Genomic DNA, 17079 nt, shown 5'->3' with positions numbered 1-17079 from the left:
CTTTTCTGTCATGATCCATTTGTGCTGTTACATTCCTGGTGCCTCTGAAAACTCAACCCTGACCCTCAAATAGAAATTTCAAAGCAACATTTTCACCCCCATTTTGGGAGCATCAGTTCTGGCAGAAGGGATAAAACAGTGTCAAAACCTAAATCAGCCCAAATCCAGTCAATTTGGGGTTATTTCCATAGCAGGAGGTCTGTGCTTCCCCCTTTTCCACATTCCCTGCGGGAGAGCAGGAATTCTCACCATTCCAGCTGAAGCTCTGCAGGGTGTCTCGCAGCAATTTGCACTCCCTGTTGTATTTCCAGGCCTCCTGCATCACTTCATTCAGCTTCTCATCTTCATTCTCTCCTGTTTGGGACAACAGAGGGACATAGGAGGTTTGGCCTCATGCCTCACTCAGGGCTCAGCAAGCTGGGCAGTTATTCCTACCCCACACAAACCAGGAAATGGCCTTTAAACCAAATATTCCTGTTTGAAAGTTCTTTTAACAGCTCTGCACGTCACTAAAATTCCACATGATCCCAGCTCAGAGGCTACCCAGGACTTTTCTTCCTTCCTCACCACTGACACAGACAGACCCAAAGTCGGGGTCTTGCACTTTTAGGAATAAAAGGTTCTTAAAAGTGGCAACCTTTACCAGCCTGTGGTAGAATGCACTGAGCAATCACATCTCTCAGCTTCTCCAGAGCCACGTTGGAATCATTGCTTCCATTCTCAGGGTCATGGATGTAAACACCATCCTTTGGCTTGGTGCTGCACAAGAACAAGGGGGAAATAATTAGAATTTGGGTGCAGCTCAAGCTTGTTAATTGTTATGTAACTGCTCCAGTCTAACATAGCTCCTTCCCTCTCTGGGTAACTGGGAGACAGGTTCAGCATTAATTATAATTCTTGTCCTATATTATGAGATCATTTTAAGTATGGAGAAGAAGAAATAATCCTTTAAATTACTTAAAATAAGGGTAATCCTGAAATGTATGAGTCTGTTTTTCAGATTAATTGAAACAGAGAGAGAGAGAGGGAGAGAGAGAGGGAGAGAGAGAGGGAGAGAGAGAGGGAGAGAGAGAGGGAGAGAGAGAGGGAGAGAGAGAGGGAGAGAGAGAGGGAGAGAGAGAGGGAGAGAGGTTACCTGACTTCTTCAGTAAATAAATGTCAGGATGAGAAACAATATCTTAGAATTCTTTCTCCCAGTTTGCCTTATCCTACATGTGCCCCATCATCCCATAAGGAATGTGCTGAATGCAGGAACAGTGTCCAACCTCCTTCCTGCCCTCACTGGCACATCTTGGCAGAAAAACCACATGGTGCCACTATTACTTGTCTGAGCAACACCAGAAGTGTGTTAAACCATCCCAACTGAGCCTGTGGCATTCCCAAAGCCATTTCCCAGCCATCCCAGCTGGCTCCACGTTGTCCTTCCAACCCCAGCTTTGGAGTTACCCCAGGAGTTTCCGCTTGCGCAGGATCGGGTTGTTCACGGAGTGAAGGGGTTTCAGGCTCACTTTGAGGTCTTGGATTCTCATGTTTGCAAGTTGTTCTGCATGAGCCTGTTGGATCCCTGCCACCATGGCCTGGAAAGACAAAAGGGGCACTTGGTGCAACAACACGCGGACAGTGTTTGCCATGGGCGAAAAAAAGAGGCACCAAAATCCAATTTATTTTGGAGATAAAAATCATGTTTGCACGAAGCAAGGTATGGTTAGAACTAAAATCAGTGAAAAAATATCCCTGGGGGAAACAGGACAAAGGATCATCTTCTCAGGTTCACAAGATGGACTGAAATCCTCTTTGAGCAGAAATTAAAGGAAACAAGGGCTATTTGTTTAATTAGTGAGGTCATTGTGGTAGTGGGGATAAAACATGGCAAAAAGAGGAAAGACTTATGGAAGATCCCTCAGGCTCTGCTTTCTACCATCAGCACGTGGCTGCTTGTTACACCAATCTGGGAGCATCTCCTTCAAGCCCAAATTTTACATTTTATTTCCCTTTTCATTCTGTTCCCATTTTCTCCCTACGATCTCAGGCTCTCCTAAAGCAGAAGAGAAGCTCCGTATCTGCATAACCCCACCTCAAAAAAACCCTTCACCCATCCCAGAGCTCTCCTGCTCCTCTGCAACATTCCTGACCAAATAACTGCTGCTCAGACCTTGTCCATCATCAGCTGGGCAGAGGGCAGGATGTTGTCCAGGGCCTCTGTGGAATTGAGCCAGGGATGGTCCAACACCCCCTCAATGGTCAGACGTTCCTCAGGTTTGACCTTCAGCAGCCTGAGGAGGAAAGAATAAATCCCTAAGAAGGGGTTTGTTGATTTACAGAGCATTTAAGCATTTTAAAGGCCAAAAAAGCAGCTTTTTCAGGAGCTCCAAACTGACCCAAAATCTGTCCCAGCTCCCTGACCTTGCTGTGGTTAATGCTGTCACAGCTCATCCAGGGCAATCCAGCACTCAGGGCAAAGGAAGGTGCTAAAGGCATTCCTGGGATATCCCTGTGCTGCTGAATTCCACAGCTGCTGCTCCCAGGTGGGAAATCACCTTCCAGAGGAACTGGAAATTGTCCAGGCTGGCACTCTCTTGAAATGCACTCCCACAGCTCATCCCCAGAACAGGTCACACTCATTCCAAGGACTCTGGGCATGGAAACTTTGCAGGATTCACTGCTCCCACCATGCCACTCCTCAGCTTTTCTCTCCTCTGAATAGCCCTCAAGTAATACACACTTTGGTTCCAGCTCCTCAAAATAAAAAGCAACTTTATTCCAAGGTTGCTGAAAACTCCATGAAATCAACATTTTTTCTAACATGAAACCCTGGAAAGAGGATTTGCAGATAAATTTGTGTTCTCATGATGAGCACAACTAAACAACAAAGCAAGATTTCCCAACGAGTGCTGACAAGTTATCCCAAAGTCTGAATGAAAATGGGAATGACTCCATGAGCTTGTCACACTTCCTTAGAGAACTCCAGATCAGCTTCTTGGCTGCTGAGCACAACTGTTTAATGTACCAAGAAAGTGGAAATAACTTGTATAAAATGTCAGCAGCACCACAGGGGAGAGCAGAAATCCCACTTGCTGTCAACCACGTTAAGCTCACTTTTGATACCAGACACGTGCATTCCCTTTCCATGCATTTTCCAAATCCTAACCCGTTATCAAACCCTCAGCAAGCTTGAGGTCAGAAATCAGCCTGGATCCATGTGACATCGTCCCGAGAGCTGAGTTTCATGGGAATTTTAAAAGACAATGAAACCTTTTGCCTGTGGAGTTTCTGTGTGAGAATAAAGAGCTGACCTTGGTATAAAGGAAAGTTAACTTGGTGAAAGGTTGGGGGTTCTCCTGCACAGCTCTAAAAAGGTCCCAGCACCTTCTCCAAACAATGTGAATCCCTGGAGAATTTACAGTACATCTCAAGAGCCAGTGACACTTTTAAATTACTTCCCCAACTGATTTTTTTTCCTATTTATATTGCTTTTATTGTCTCCGTTCCTCTGGTGATGAAAAGGCAGTAAGTCCCTGTCACTTTTTCAAAAATAAGTGAGGTCAAGCCCTAATCAGTGCCACGTTCTTGCTCCCAAACAGACCAAGTCTTTGAAACACTCCCAGCTGAGGGATGTGCCCTGCATGGAAAACAGACTCCATTAGCATTTGGAATAAAACATCCATGCAAAACCTTATCTGAGTCTGGCATCTCATGACAGATCTTAATCTCCCTCTCCATCCTCCTGCCCGATTCTTTTTAGGCTGTGTATGATGTGCACAGAGCTTTAGGGGACAGATTTACCACATCGCATTAAAGGTACTTGATTTTCATAGGAATTCAAACGTTATCCCAGGAAATCCGTGCCAGTTTGTGTTATCCTGAAACCCTTCAGTGCTCCCACTCCCTTAAAGACTCAATACACAATTCACCCCAACATAAAAGACATCAGCATTAAACACTTGGGCAGGGAAAGAAAAACATTTTGCAGACTTGGTTTATGCTGAATGTAACAGAGAATTTGTCAGCTGGATGATCTGCAGACAATCCTCACTGCTGGGATAAGGCACTTCCAGGTGCTTTTCCACTTCCTTAACATGGAAACATTCCAATTCCTTAACACAACACCAGAGTTTCCTGCAGGGACTCACTTTCTCACAATGTCTTTTGCCATTTCCGAGATCTGGCTCCACTCTTCCTCTGGGAACTCGAAGCTTCCTGTCATGATCTTTTTCCTCATGTCCTTGGGAATCGTCCGGCTGTGGTGCTTGGAGTAAAAGGGGGGGTACCCACACAGCATCACGTAGATAATGACCCCCAGGGACCACAGGTCACAGCTCTGCAAGCAAGGAAAGGGTCACTTTGGGGAGAAGTTTGCAGCAAATAGTGGGAGAGTTCTGATAAAAGTTCTGTGTGATTCCCTGAGGGAACAGAACCAGCTCAGCTCCTCCTCCAGATCCACCTTCGTGGAGAAATCTGGCTGCTGTGACAAGGCAGCTCCCTGCTCCAAGCTGAACAACTTCCAGGTGGTTGGGAATTGTCTAAGAACAGCCAGGGCTGCAGAGGTGGGAGAGGTTTATTGCATCTCTCAGGATACCACTCCCCCGTCCCATAAAGGAATCCAGTTGTTTACAATGGGAGACTGAAAACAGAACAACCATCCAAGAAAGGCACCAGCAGGGATATGAAATCAGAGCTGTCTGTGCTGGCAGCCAGGGACAGGAAGGAGCCAGGAGCAGGACTGGACTGCCACGGAAGGACAGAGCACCTGAAAGCTCTCAGTGTCCATTCTGGGCAGCCAGGTGAGTGCCAGGTGCTGCCTTTGCAGAATCACACCCGGGGACAAGGCCCTTCCCTCAGCAGCCTTTTCACCCAGGGCCACCAGGGCTGCACAGAGCAATTACTCACATGAAACAGGGAAAGGAAATCACTCCCACCTTGGAAATCCCAAATCAAGGGACAAGACAGGGAAGAAGAAACTCCATATGAAAACACCATTGGCTCATTCTAAGGAGTTCAGAAGCAGAATTGTCTGCCTCAATCACCAACCTGGCTCTCCAGGATGGAGAGAGGCAGTCAGAGCCCTGAGGAAGGCAGATTTGTGATGCTGACTAATTAATATTTGTGTTACCTCTCTCTGGGAGCCTACTAAATGCTAACACTGCACATCAAATACCTGCTCAGGCATGCAGTGGAATAAACAACCATCCCTAGAGCTGCAATCAGGGCAGATCCTTACACTGGGATCACAAAACAGGTAACTTGAATTAAAATTGACACACCCTGAACACTCAGTGGTTCGAGCACTGCTCAGCCAGCAGGAGATAGTGATGATAATAAGGAGGAAAACGTTTTGGAATGCCCAAAAAAGATTATGACCTTTCAGGACATTTCCTGAAACGATTTTGCCAAGATTCCAGCAGCTACACAATAAATTCTTGGTTGTTTTCCAGAAGATCCAGGTACAGAGCAGTTTTTGGCACAGCTGCCTGAACAAGGAATGCTCTGCACATCCAGAAACTCTGGCAGCAGGAAAGAGATTCCCTTTGAACAGAGGTGAAAGAACTTCCCTCATGGCCTCACTCCGGCAGAATCACTCTACTCTCTCCAAAATCTTGTTCATATTTAGTGCTCCTTAAGAGCATTTGTGTATTTATTCCCCCTTTATTAGAGGATCATTGATTGGGTTTGCACTAAATGTGCATTTTAATATTTGCTCTATCAGAAGCACCAGTGGGGTGGGGAAGACTTTTAAAGATGATTTTCCAGCTCACCTTGTTGTAAGTGTAAGGGGTTGGAGAGGTGGGGATAATACCAGACTTTTCTTTCTGATGTCTTCTTTGTGCCTCCAATACCTGGTGGGAGGGGAAATAAAAGCAGACAAAGAAAAATCCATCTCATGAACAGGCAACACAACCAGCAAAGCCTATGCCAAAGATTCCTGATGATTTTCCATTCAGGAAACTTATTCCAGCTACTGAAGACTACCAAACTCCAGTTTTTCTCCCTAAGAAAGGCTGGAGCTTTCTACATGGGGAAAATACTACAATATACAATATTTCAGGGCACTGAAATCTCCAGTTCTGCCTGAATTAAAGCAGATGCTCAGAACCTCCAACCCCTCCATGCTTGGAACCAGAACCTAAAGTGTGTTTGGAGGGTAACCCAAGCTCCAGAGCTGTCCCTTTTTGCCTCTCCCAGAACAAATCCCATCAAATGTGTCCCTTGCTGATCCAGTCTGTGGGTTTGGGTTGCAGGGAGCCCCAGCAGGCTCCAGCTGAGAAGGAATTTTATGAATTTTCAGGGCATGCTCTGATCTCTGAACTGCCCTTCCCAATGATTAAAGGCAGCCCAGCACTACAATTAAGTCTCCATCTGCAGCTGCTTTTCATTTTCTCCAGGACTCCAACACAAAGGACAGGAGAGGGGGGAAAGCAGAATTACAAAGAGCAGCCTGTGTGTAATTATAGATTGTCTTTAATGACAGAGGGGCCAGGCCAAGGTGCCCAGGTACCAACCCTCTGCCACTGCCCTTTGTGAGCAACCATCTTTTCAGAAGCTTTTTGTTCCAGCCAAGTCCTTTTTAATGGAATCCTGAATGAGCTTGAGCTGGAGGAAGGGTGGCAAAGCAGGGATTTCTCCAAAGCAGCTGCTTTAATACAGCTAAAGGCCAACTGCCACCATCAGGGCTGAGCAGAGTCTGCGAAATCTGCCTTATCAACAGATCCCTGTGGCACTCCAGCTCCAGAGTGGAGGGATTCCTGCAAGATTCCTGCACTCAGAGCCCTTCCCAGGACAGCAAAGGGGGTTAAAATGATGTGGGTATGGAGGCTCAGGCAGTAAGTGATCCCCCTTCAGCCCAGAGCAGGAACTGGTTCTTACCTGAGGTGCTACATAATAGGGAGTGAACTGGGGTGTCATCAAGTCACCTTGGTCTACTTTGGCAAACCCAAAGTCACACAATTTAACAGGTGCATCCTAAAACAAGAAGAGGCTTTATTAGACAAATCTCATTAAATCAGCTTTTCTAACACATAATTCTCCCCTTGCCCTCATCTCACCTTTTCCAAACATTCTCCTCATTGTATTTATACCCTCACACTCCACCAGGCAGCTGAAAGGTCACAAAGTGACCTTTCAAAACAGAGATTTTGCTTTTCTGGATGCTCTGGGCCAGGAACAGCCCCCTCAGGGATTGGGAAAGCACTGAGGCCCTTGTAGGAGGGTCACTGCATATCCAGGCTGGTTGTGAGCAGGAGAGACAAAGAATTGTTTGGATCTATCAAAGCACCTCTAGGTAGAGGGTCAGAACATCCTGATGAGGGGGCAGAGCTGGATCCTGTGTTCAGGTGGAGAACCTGACTCCTATTTAACAGCAGCAGCAGAGACTCACTGCCCTGCAAGGAGATCAGGGGATGGAAAAGCACCGAGTCCATGCAGGTGATTCAATTTTGTCACCAAAACATTCATGTCCTTTCACCACTACTCTGAGAGTCACCCTTGAGCCACTTCAAAGAATTCAGCAGCAAAAGAATTTCAAATGTTCATCTTACCAGAGAGTTATCCTTGAAGAGGAGATTCTCAGGCTTGAGGTCTCTGTGTGCAATGTTTAGTGAGTGGCAATGCTGCAAAGCCAAAGCTATCTGGAAAAGGGCACAATAAATCAGCTACAATCACCGACCTCCTCTTGCAGCCTGGACATATATTTCAGCTTTACAAAGGACATTTCCAACCCCAAACATTTTCACTCCACTTGGATGGAGTTCTCCTTTAGGACAAGCCTGACCCTGCGGCAGTGATGCAGTGAAGTGATAGCTGGGACATGAATTCCACAGAAAACAAAAGCCAGGCTGGCCTGGGCTTCCTAACCTCCTCAGTTTGGGAACTCAAGGCATTGAGAGCCCCCCAAAGTGAAGCAGGTGGTGCCAGTGCCCCTTCCCTGCTGTGCCAGGGCTCCAGGGTGCTGCCCCTGCCCAGCAGTTCCACCCTGCTGAACACTCCCAGCAGTGAGTTCTTGCTTCAGGATTCCAGGGAATCATTCACTGCACTTGTTCCTGCCTGGAGATCAACACTCAGGCAGTTTTATTCTTTAATTTTGGATGGTACTGCCTGCACTTTAATCATTCTATGGATATCCCACAGAAATGCATTCCTGGATTGTTTCAAGGATGCTTTAAGAACCTGCAATCCAGGCAGGAAAAGCTCCAGGGACTGCACATTTCCAAGTGCAATTCATTTAAAGAAAAGCCAAGTATAAATATTTAAACAGCATTCCTGAGACAGAAGTGAGGCACAGCCTCACAACCCTTATTTGGAAGTATCCCTGCTGGATTCTGTAGGATCCTACCCAAGTTTAGAGTCCTTAAAAACCTCCAAATTACTGTCACAAGAGAACTTCACTGCTAATTTAGCTCAGCAATAAATACAAACACATTCCCAGAGAAAATGAGGCAGTGCTGTGAAAAGCTCTAACCATTCCTGGGTACAAGACAAGGATGAAGAACCACCAGAAAAAAGAATTTTAGAGAGACTTTCACATTTCAAACTTCATTTCTATAAACATTAAAGCAAAGAGTTACTTGAGACATGAATAACCCAAGTGTACACACAGAATTCAAACCAAAGTCTTGACTTCTGGTAAAGTTTTACAAGTTTTCCCCACCATGTCAGACTCAAACAGCCCAAAGGATGTCAAACAAATGGTCAAGAATAATTCTGTACTTCCACCTCATTCCTTTGTTGGATGAAACCAAAAAGTACAAGCACAATTAGCGTTTCATTAGAAACAAGTCAAAGCACAAAAGTAACACATTTTTTTTTGCCCCAGGTTCAAATATTCTCTCTGCAGCTGAGGAGAACTGGGGATCCCAGCACTGAATTCCACAGAGATCCTTCTGAGAGTCCCACCAGCAACAAAAAAAACCTGATGGACACCAAAACCCCCTGCAGAAACCACCATGGAGGTTATAAAACACAGCACTCAGGAGTGAGCTGGGAGAGAAAGGGTGAAGGAAAAACAACATTGGAACAAACAGACACAAAATCAGAACAGACACCTTCCTTGGTATCTTCCAGGAATTCCACAGCCCAAGCCCAGAACCCAGCCTGAAAACCCCTGCCCCAGAGGAGAGAAATGCCAAGGGGGTCACGGAGGTTCCAGAGCTCAGGAGTCCTGCTGGAGGCAACACTTTTAGGACAAGAAGAATGACAAAATTCTCTTGAAATCTTCTCTAGACCAGGTGTGGAAAAGCAATGTTAAGCACAGCAGACCCAGAGAACAAGCCCACACCTTCAATCCTTTATTCCTAGTAAAGCTTTGGCATTGTCACTTATAACAAAGCAGGCAATGATCATCGGATCAGAACTGAGGAATCTTTTAATTCATCCTTTTTTCCCACCCTCCCAACCCCAGGAATTGTCCCTACTTTAGCCAGAGCATGATGGATTTGCTGGGACAGGGGGTGACTTGCCTGCTTTGTTACTTGGCTCGCTTGCTTCTCAGTAAAGTGCCGGTGCTGGCTGATTCTGTGGAAGAGCTCTCCCCCTTCCATCATCTCCATTACAATTAGGAGCCGAGCCCTGTTCAAAAGCATTTCATGTTGTTACATTAAAAAATCATCCAAAAGAACAGAACTGCTAAGCTAAGAATGCATATTTCACACAAACACTGCTTTCTCTGTGCTGCTTTCAGGGCCGTTTTGGTGCTGTCGTTTTGCCTTTGAGTCTAAAATCCAGGATTTTCTGGCTCCCAGTGACTGGCAGCCAAGAATTTCCAGTTTGCTCCTCCTGATGGGCTCCCACATCCAGCTGGAACAAACTGGACATGGATACATCCAGCTCCACGCTGGATGGAGCTGGAAGCCATGTGGACACTCCAAGGGATAACTCTGCCCTCGAGGATTACACAGCACGTGGAGGCTTTTGAGTCTGGATCCCCCATTATTTTAATTTACAGCTTTGCTGACATAAGTATGAAGGATAAAAAATAGGAAGGTGGAGATCAGGGCTGCCAGATCCTCAAGGAATTAACTCCCAGTTCCCACCACACAGCAAAATCAGCTACACCAGAGCCTAAGACAGGTCTCAGCTCTTTCATTCTCCCAGCTCTGATGATTTTCTCCACTAAGATCCTATCAGAAGACAATATTTTTATCCAAATGTAATAATGCACAAAAAAAAAAAAAAATCACTCTGCTCCATGTTTTCCTGTGTTCATTTTAAGCAGGACAATGCATTGAGAGTTTTCAGGACTGATTTTTTTATTTTTAGAAACAACTTTTTAACACAATGTAGACTGAATCAATGGAAAACCTAAAAAAATGGAGATGCATTCAAAACAGGGAGTAAAGGAGGCAAAATAATTTAAATACACAAAAGCCAGGGAAAAAAAAACAAGAGCTGCTTGGTCTGCAGGATAATTATTACACCTGGGACCCCTTGAAATAATAATTTTGTGATTAAAACCAAACCAAACCAAAGCAAACTCCACTATACCTTGGGCTAAACATGGAAAACAAGCGGTGGGAATGAATCACCCTATGTAATCTTACCTGGGGCTGGATTCATGTGGGAACTGCACACTGTTAGCATAAACTTCAATTATTTGAACAATATTGGGATGTGTTGCACACATCATGTGCAGACGTACCTTGAAGAGAAGGGAAGAGCTGTTACTGCACACAGGGACAGGCACTGAGCCCTGCTGAGCTTGGGATAAAACCACCCCAGCTTGGCCCCCAAATTTGTGACAGATTATGGATTCACACAGGGAGCTCTGGGAAAAGCTCAACCCTTGAGTTCTTTACAGAAATTTAGAGACAGAACCAGCTTTAAATTAACAATGTAGCACTTCAGTGGAAGTGGCAGTGAATGAATAAACCCTAAAATTCCATCATCTGGCTTCTTTCATGGCTAAGCACTCCCAACAGCTGGAACATCACCTCCTGTCCCCACATTCAGGAATTCCCCCCACTTTAAAGCTCCCTGGGCTGTTCTATCAAGCCAAGTCTTGGTGCTTTTTGTACACAGATGATTTTTATGGGCATTTTAAAGGAGAATTTGCTCAGTAAAAAGAAATGGAAGTTGCCTAAACCTCAAGGACAATTGATCCTTCTTTAAATTCCCCACAGCTTGGAGGAGTGCCCATCATTCCACAGGCTGACAGTCTGGCACCTCAGGAATTCCCAACCTGTGTCAGGAGCTGCTTTAGGTCCTGGCACATGGCAAAATCCATTTCCAGAACAACTTGAAGCATTCTTGGAGCAGTGACATCCAAGAGTGAGACGTATGGCAACAAAATTCCCTCTCAAACTGGCTCTGTTCCATTAACAGGGAGAAGAACAGCTTTAAAACACAGCTCAATCAATTAGAAATAAATCTCTGGAAGCACAGCCAGCAAATGGGCGTTTGGTGGTGGGGTTTTTATGTTTAAAACATCCCAACAATTGAAGGTTTTCTGGAGAGAAAAGCAGGAGCTGTACCTCATTTCGAGCTTTTGGACGATCGAGGAGGATTTTCAGTGCAAAGCGTTCTTGGGAGGATTTTTTCATGCAGACTCTGGTATTAGAGCAACAAAATCATTCAGTCAGCAAGGAGGTTAAAAACAGACACCTGAAGCAATTGATCTGTAGCTCTGAGTTTGCTCTCCACGTGGGAATTCCCAGGAATGCCCCCAATCTGGGATACAGCCCAGCTCTCACCCTAAATTCAGCCCTAAGAGAGATTTTGGATGGAAATAACCCAAAAGCACACCTGAACACCCCCAGTGGTGTTGGAATAAATGAAGTGTTTGGAATAGATAAAGTGGTTTGGGAAGGAAATCCTCATTTTGGCTGATTTTTTTCTCTTTTTCCCTCCCCATTTAACAACTGAGGAAAGGGCCCATGTTTGGACAGGCAGCCAAAAGAACAAAGCACAAAATGGATGTTTTAATGAAACAACACAAAAAGGGTGAGGAGAACCCAGACAGGAAGATAAATGATGGGAATAAAGGACAAAGGGAGCACCCAGGAACAGCAGCACAGGGGTTTTCCAGCACAAATTCCCATTTTCTGAAGGGAGAGGCTTTGCTGGAAAAATGTTTTGCTTCCCAGAAAGCATCCAGGGTTTAGAAATCCATGAGAAGCAGGGCTGGGATGAAAAGCCAGTGGAAGAGCTGGGAAAACAACAGGGAAAGCAGGGAAGGGGCAGTGCAGGGGGGCTCAGGAGGAATTTCTGTTGTCATTATTCCACAACCAACTCCTGCTCCTGCCTGGCTGTGGCAGCACACCAGGACAGGGAAGGGAGGAGAAGTTTTCCTTCCCAAATTCCCCCTCAAAAAGACAAAACCCCCTCCTGCACAACCCACGTGGGGCAGAGGCATTTGTTGTTTTTAATTTTTTATGTATCCCATCATCACATTTAGTAAAATACTCACTGACTCCTCCACAGGGCAGGGACAATCCTGGGGTGTTCCCTTACCTAACAGGCCCACTGATCCCAGCTCCCAGCTTCTGAGTCCAGTTAATATTGTATTCCTCTAAAATGGAGGTTTCCTGTTCAGGAAGGAGCAGCAGGAGGGAAAACACAGTCAATAAATACATAATAAATAAAATTACTACAGCTTTTCCAACAAAAAAAAACCCAGCTCAGCAGATCTGAGTGTAGAAGTGCCTGCTTGGGAGTTTGCTTTCCTGAGGAAAATTAAATATAAATCTAAATAAATATCAATGCTCCTGTCATGATTTACCTGATTAAAATAGTTTCCGTGCAGCTGGAATTTCCAAACAGGGTTATTGAGAGCAGTAAATGTGATTTTGTGCTTTTAATACCCAAAGTGTACCAAGGGCATCTCTCCCTGACTCAGTTCCAGCCTCCTACCCATAAATGATCAATCACGATGAAACAAGGAGCCCATTTCAGCATTAAAATGCATTTTTTGGTCACAGAAAACAGAAGATTGCAGGTTTCAAACCATTGGAACCATCACACTGTAAATTAAACCCTGCTTGCTTAATTTTAGATTTTCCTGATCATGAACCGGGCTCCTTTTGTCCAAATCCACTCAAATAGGGCTGGCTTTTGTTAGGCCACAGCTTGGGTGCTCTCAGGCTTAACCACATCCCAAGGCAGGCTTTAAATCCAGCTCAGAGCTTTGATTGATGCCCTGAGCTGGGCCTTTGTTCCTTTATTAAATTCCTGTCTCTGCTCAGGATAAATCACAGCAAAAGGAGCTGCTGCAATAGCAACACAGGGGAAAAGAATTCCCAAATACACTGGAAATTCATGGGTGAGGCCACCCCTGAAGGATTCTAAAGGGCTTAAAAAGGAAGGGGCAGAAATCTCAGAGGATCACAGAAATTTGTGGTTTTCAGGAGGAGCTCAAAGAAACTTCTTATCAACTCAACTCAGATAAATTTCACTTGTGAGGAGCCTGATGGGGAAAAGCTGGTTTAATTTTCCTGATATTCAGCTGCAGAGAACTGAAAACAGAATTTTAGGAGGGCATTAATGAGCATTTAATTTCTATTTCCTATTCTGTGTATTTGCCATTGCTTCAAAGAAAAAGGCAACAGTTTTACATCCTGCACTTTTAAAATTTGGATCCCAACCTTCATCCCAAAGCAGCTTTTCAACTCAGAAATTCAAATGAATTAATTAAGTGGTCAAGAAACACAAGTGACACCAAATCCAGGATTTGGGAGCATCACTTCCACCTCCCAGCTCAGGAATGGCAGCACCAGGAATTCCCAACATTCCCAGGGAAATGTTCACCCCACCACCTTGAGGGTCTTTTCCAACCTTAAGAATTCCTTTTTTTTTTCCTTGATCCTAAACAGCTGAAAATGCTTTAAAAGCACCAATGTGTTTAAAAATATCCAAGTGTTTCAGCTGGGATTTCATGGGTATGGAATTCCTGGGAATCACCCAGCTCCAAACTTCTGACTAATGACATGAATTTTCAGTGGGAAAAGGGGATAATGACGTGAAATATCCAAAATTCCAGCAAAAAGCACAGAACTGTCCTGGTATTTTCACAACTGCTTCAGCTTTTTAGCTTTAAACCCCAAAAGTTCTGATGTGGACCCTGCCCTTCTCCTGAAATACCACAGAAATACTTAAATCCTTTTTTTTTTTTTTTCCCAAGCCTCCAGGATGGCTCCTTCCCTGGAGTGTGCCAAGAAAACCTCAGGAACAGTTCTGACACTTGATCTTAGGGGTTAATTAAACCTCATTACGTTTCCTCCCACTCTGGGCTGCTTTAATGCCAATTTTCAACAGGGAAATCCTCAAAGCCAGCTTGGAAAAGGCTTGGAACAGCCTGGGATAGTGCAAGGTGTCTGTGCCCACAGAGGGGGAGCAGTGGGTGACATTTAACCCCAATTTTTCCAGGATTAATCAACTGCACAAGGTAAAGAACCTCCAGAGAGGCTTGAAAATATTGATTGATTTCCATTCCTTTATCCCAAATCACATTGATTCCCATCCCTTTATCAAAATCACATTGATTGCCATCCCTTTATCAAAATCACATTGATTCCCATCCCTGTATCAAAATTACACTGATTGACATCCCTTTACCCCAAATTACATTGATTGACATGTAATAGATTATTTCTCAAAATTACATTGATTCCCATCCCTTTATCCCAAATTACACTGATTGACATGTAACAAATTATTATTTATCAAAACTACATTGATTCCCATCCTTTTATCCCAAATTACACTGATTGACACCCCTCTATCCCAAATTACATATATTGACATGCAATAAATTATTATTTCTTAAAACTACATTGATTCCCATCCCTCTATCCCAAATTACACTGATTGACACCCCTTTATCCCAAATTAATTTATTGATATCCCTTTATCAAAATCACATTGATTCCCATCCCTGTATCAAAATTACACTGATTGACATCCCTTTATTCCAAATTACATTGATTGACATGTAATAGATTATTATTTCTCAAAATCACATTGATTCCCATCCCTTTATCCCAAATTACACTGATTGACATGTAACAAATTATTATTTCTCAAAACTACATTGATTCCCATCCCTTTATCCCAAATTACACTGATTGACACCCCTTTATCCCAAATTACATATATTGACATGCAATAAATTATTATTTCTTAAAACTACATTGATTCCCATCCCTTTATCCCAAATTACATTGACATCCCTTTATAAAAATCACATTGATTGCCATCCCTTTATCAAAATTACATTGATTCCCATCCCTTTATCCCAAATTACACTGATTGACATGTAACAAATTATTATTTCTCAAAACTACACCGACTCCCGTCCCTTTATCCCAAATTTACACCGATTCCCATCCCTTCATCCCAAATTTACACCGATTCCCCTCCCTTTATCCCAAAATTACACCAATTCCCATCCCTTCATCCCAAATTTACACCGATTCCCATCCCTTTATCCCAAATTTACACCGATTCCCATCCCTTTATCCCAAATTTACAACGATTCCCCTCCCTTTATCCCAAAATTACACCAATTCCCATCCCTTCATCCCAAATTTACACCGATTCCCATACCTTCATCCCAAATTTACACCGACTCCCGTCCCTTTATCCCAAATTTACACCGATTCCCGTCCCTTTATCCCAAATTTACACCGATTCCCATCCCTTCATCCCAAATTTACACCGATTCCCATCCCTTTATCCCAAATTTACAACGATTCCCATCCCTTTATCCCAAATTTACAACGATTCCCGTCCCTTCATCCCAAATTTACACCGATTCCCATCCCTTTATCCCAAATTTACAACGATTCCCATCCCTTTATCCCAAATTTACAACGATTCCCGTCCCTTCATCCCAAATTTACACCGATTCCCGTCCCTTCATCCCAAATTTACACCGATTCCCATCCCTTCATCCCAAGGGGGAATCCCCAGCTCCCTCACCAGCAGGGCACAGAGGGATCCTGAGCTCACACCCTGCACGTGCTCAGCTCCAGACACACAAAACTCAGCCCAATCCCAAAATCCAGAGGGGTTTTCTCATGGCAGGAACTCTGGGAAGGCTGCCTGACATCCCAAGAACCAGGAAAAGGGAACAGGGCTCTGGCTGCGGGGAAATGTGGGGAAATTCTCTTTAAGGAAGGCTGTTCTTTGCTGTTTGCTTTCGCAGCTGTCAAAGCTGATCAATAAGAATATTTAATCCCTGGAACAGAGCTCTGAGTGTCCAGGCGTTGGAAAATCGAATTACTTGGTGGTGGAATTGCCTTGGTTAAGGAAAAAGAATTCCCAAATACCTTGGAAATTCATGGCAGAGGGTTTCCAAAGGGTTTAGGAGGAAGGGGCAGAAATCTCAGCGGGTCACGGGATTTTGTGGTTTTCAGGACGAGCTCAGAGAAACTTCGAACAACTCAGCTCAGAGAATTCTGTGGTTTAGGGACACCGGAACCGGGAAAGGCGAACAAAGCTTGGGAAGAAGGATTTGGACAAAAGGAATGTGGAACTTAAGGGCCACGAGGATATTGGTTAGGACCCCCCTCGAGGTAAGGAAGAAACTGAAAAACCCCAAAAAGCCCCGTGGCTGAAACCGGCCGCGCCGGGGAGAAGGGAATTCCAGCAGGGACAGAGCGGAGCCGCAGGAGCGAGCGTGGCTAATGAGAGACTCATTAACAACAGCGCGCTAATTAAGGAGCCTACCCCAGCACCGGTAGCCGACGAGCACCAACTCCTGTGCTGGCCAAAGCGCGCAGACAGCAAAAACTTCGCATCCCCGCGGCGCTCGCTTTGCGGGAGCCCGAGCGAGCACCCTCAGCCTCCCCCAGCGGCCTCCGCTGGGCCAAAAAAACCCCAAAACCCGCCCGGCGAGCGGCGAGCCCAGCCCGGCGTCCCCCGCCAACCTTGATCGTCTTGTCCATGTCGTGATCCTGCGACATCGTCCCGCGGGGCGCGGCGGGCCCGGGGCCGCTGGGCCGCGTCAGGCAACGCGCAGCCCCGCAGGAGCCTTTGTGCCGCCGCCGCTCCGCCTCATGCCCGGCCGGGCGGGCCGCGGGTGCCGGACCCCGCGGCGCGGGGAGGGCGCGGGGCCCGCGCGGAGCCGCCGCTCAACCGGGAGGAGCCGCCCGG

General features: G+C 45.3%; 1 protein-coding gene across 6 annotated transcripts in view; it reads right to left on the bottom strand.

Annotated features, from left to right (window-relative positions):
- Positions 1-17079, bottom strand: part of MAPKAPK5 (MAPK activated protein kinase 5) — a 20760-nt gene extending 3681 nt beyond the window's left edge. Inside the window, exons 1-13 of one of the 6 annotated variants that reach the window (XM_068208567.1) lie at positions 16854-17079; positions 12439-12512; positions 11460-11535; positions 10530-10627; positions 9446-9558; positions 7533-7618; positions 6862-6957; positions 5754-5834; positions 4131-4318; positions 2153-2273; positions 1447-1577; positions 638-759; positions 250-354 (exon numbers count right to left, since the gene is read on the bottom strand). In XM_068208567.1, the coding sequence (XP_068064668.1) occupies positions 250-354; positions 638-759; positions 1447-1577; positions 2153-2273; positions 4131-4318; positions 5754-5834; positions 6862-6957; positions 7533-7618; positions 9446-9558; positions 10530-10627; positions 11460-11535; positions 12439-12512; positions 16854-16889 (1327 nt within the window). In that variant the 5' untranslated portion in view covers positions 16890-17079. Of the gene's footprint in view, positions 1-249; positions 355-637; positions 760-1446; positions 1578-2152; positions 2274-4130; positions 4319-5753; positions 5835-6861; positions 6958-7532; positions 7619-9445; positions 9559-10529; positions 10628-11459; positions 11536-12438; positions 12513-12837; positions 12898-12931; positions 12959-16853 lie in introns of those variants that run through there. The other 5 variants (XM_068208570.1, XM_068208568.1, XM_068208565.1 and 2 more) reach the window with 5 other exon arrangements.

The sequence above is a fragment of the Anomalospiza imberbis genome, chromosome 18 (genome assembly GCF_031753505.1).
Source record: "Anomalospiza imberbis isolate Cuckoo-Finch-1a 21T00152 chromosome 18, ASM3175350v1, whole genome shotgun sequence".
Lineage (NCBI taxonomy): Eukaryota > Metazoa > Chordata > Aves > Passeriformes > Viduidae > Anomalospiza > Anomalospiza imberbis.
This window is presented reverse-complemented; position numbering and strand designations above follow the sequence as displayed.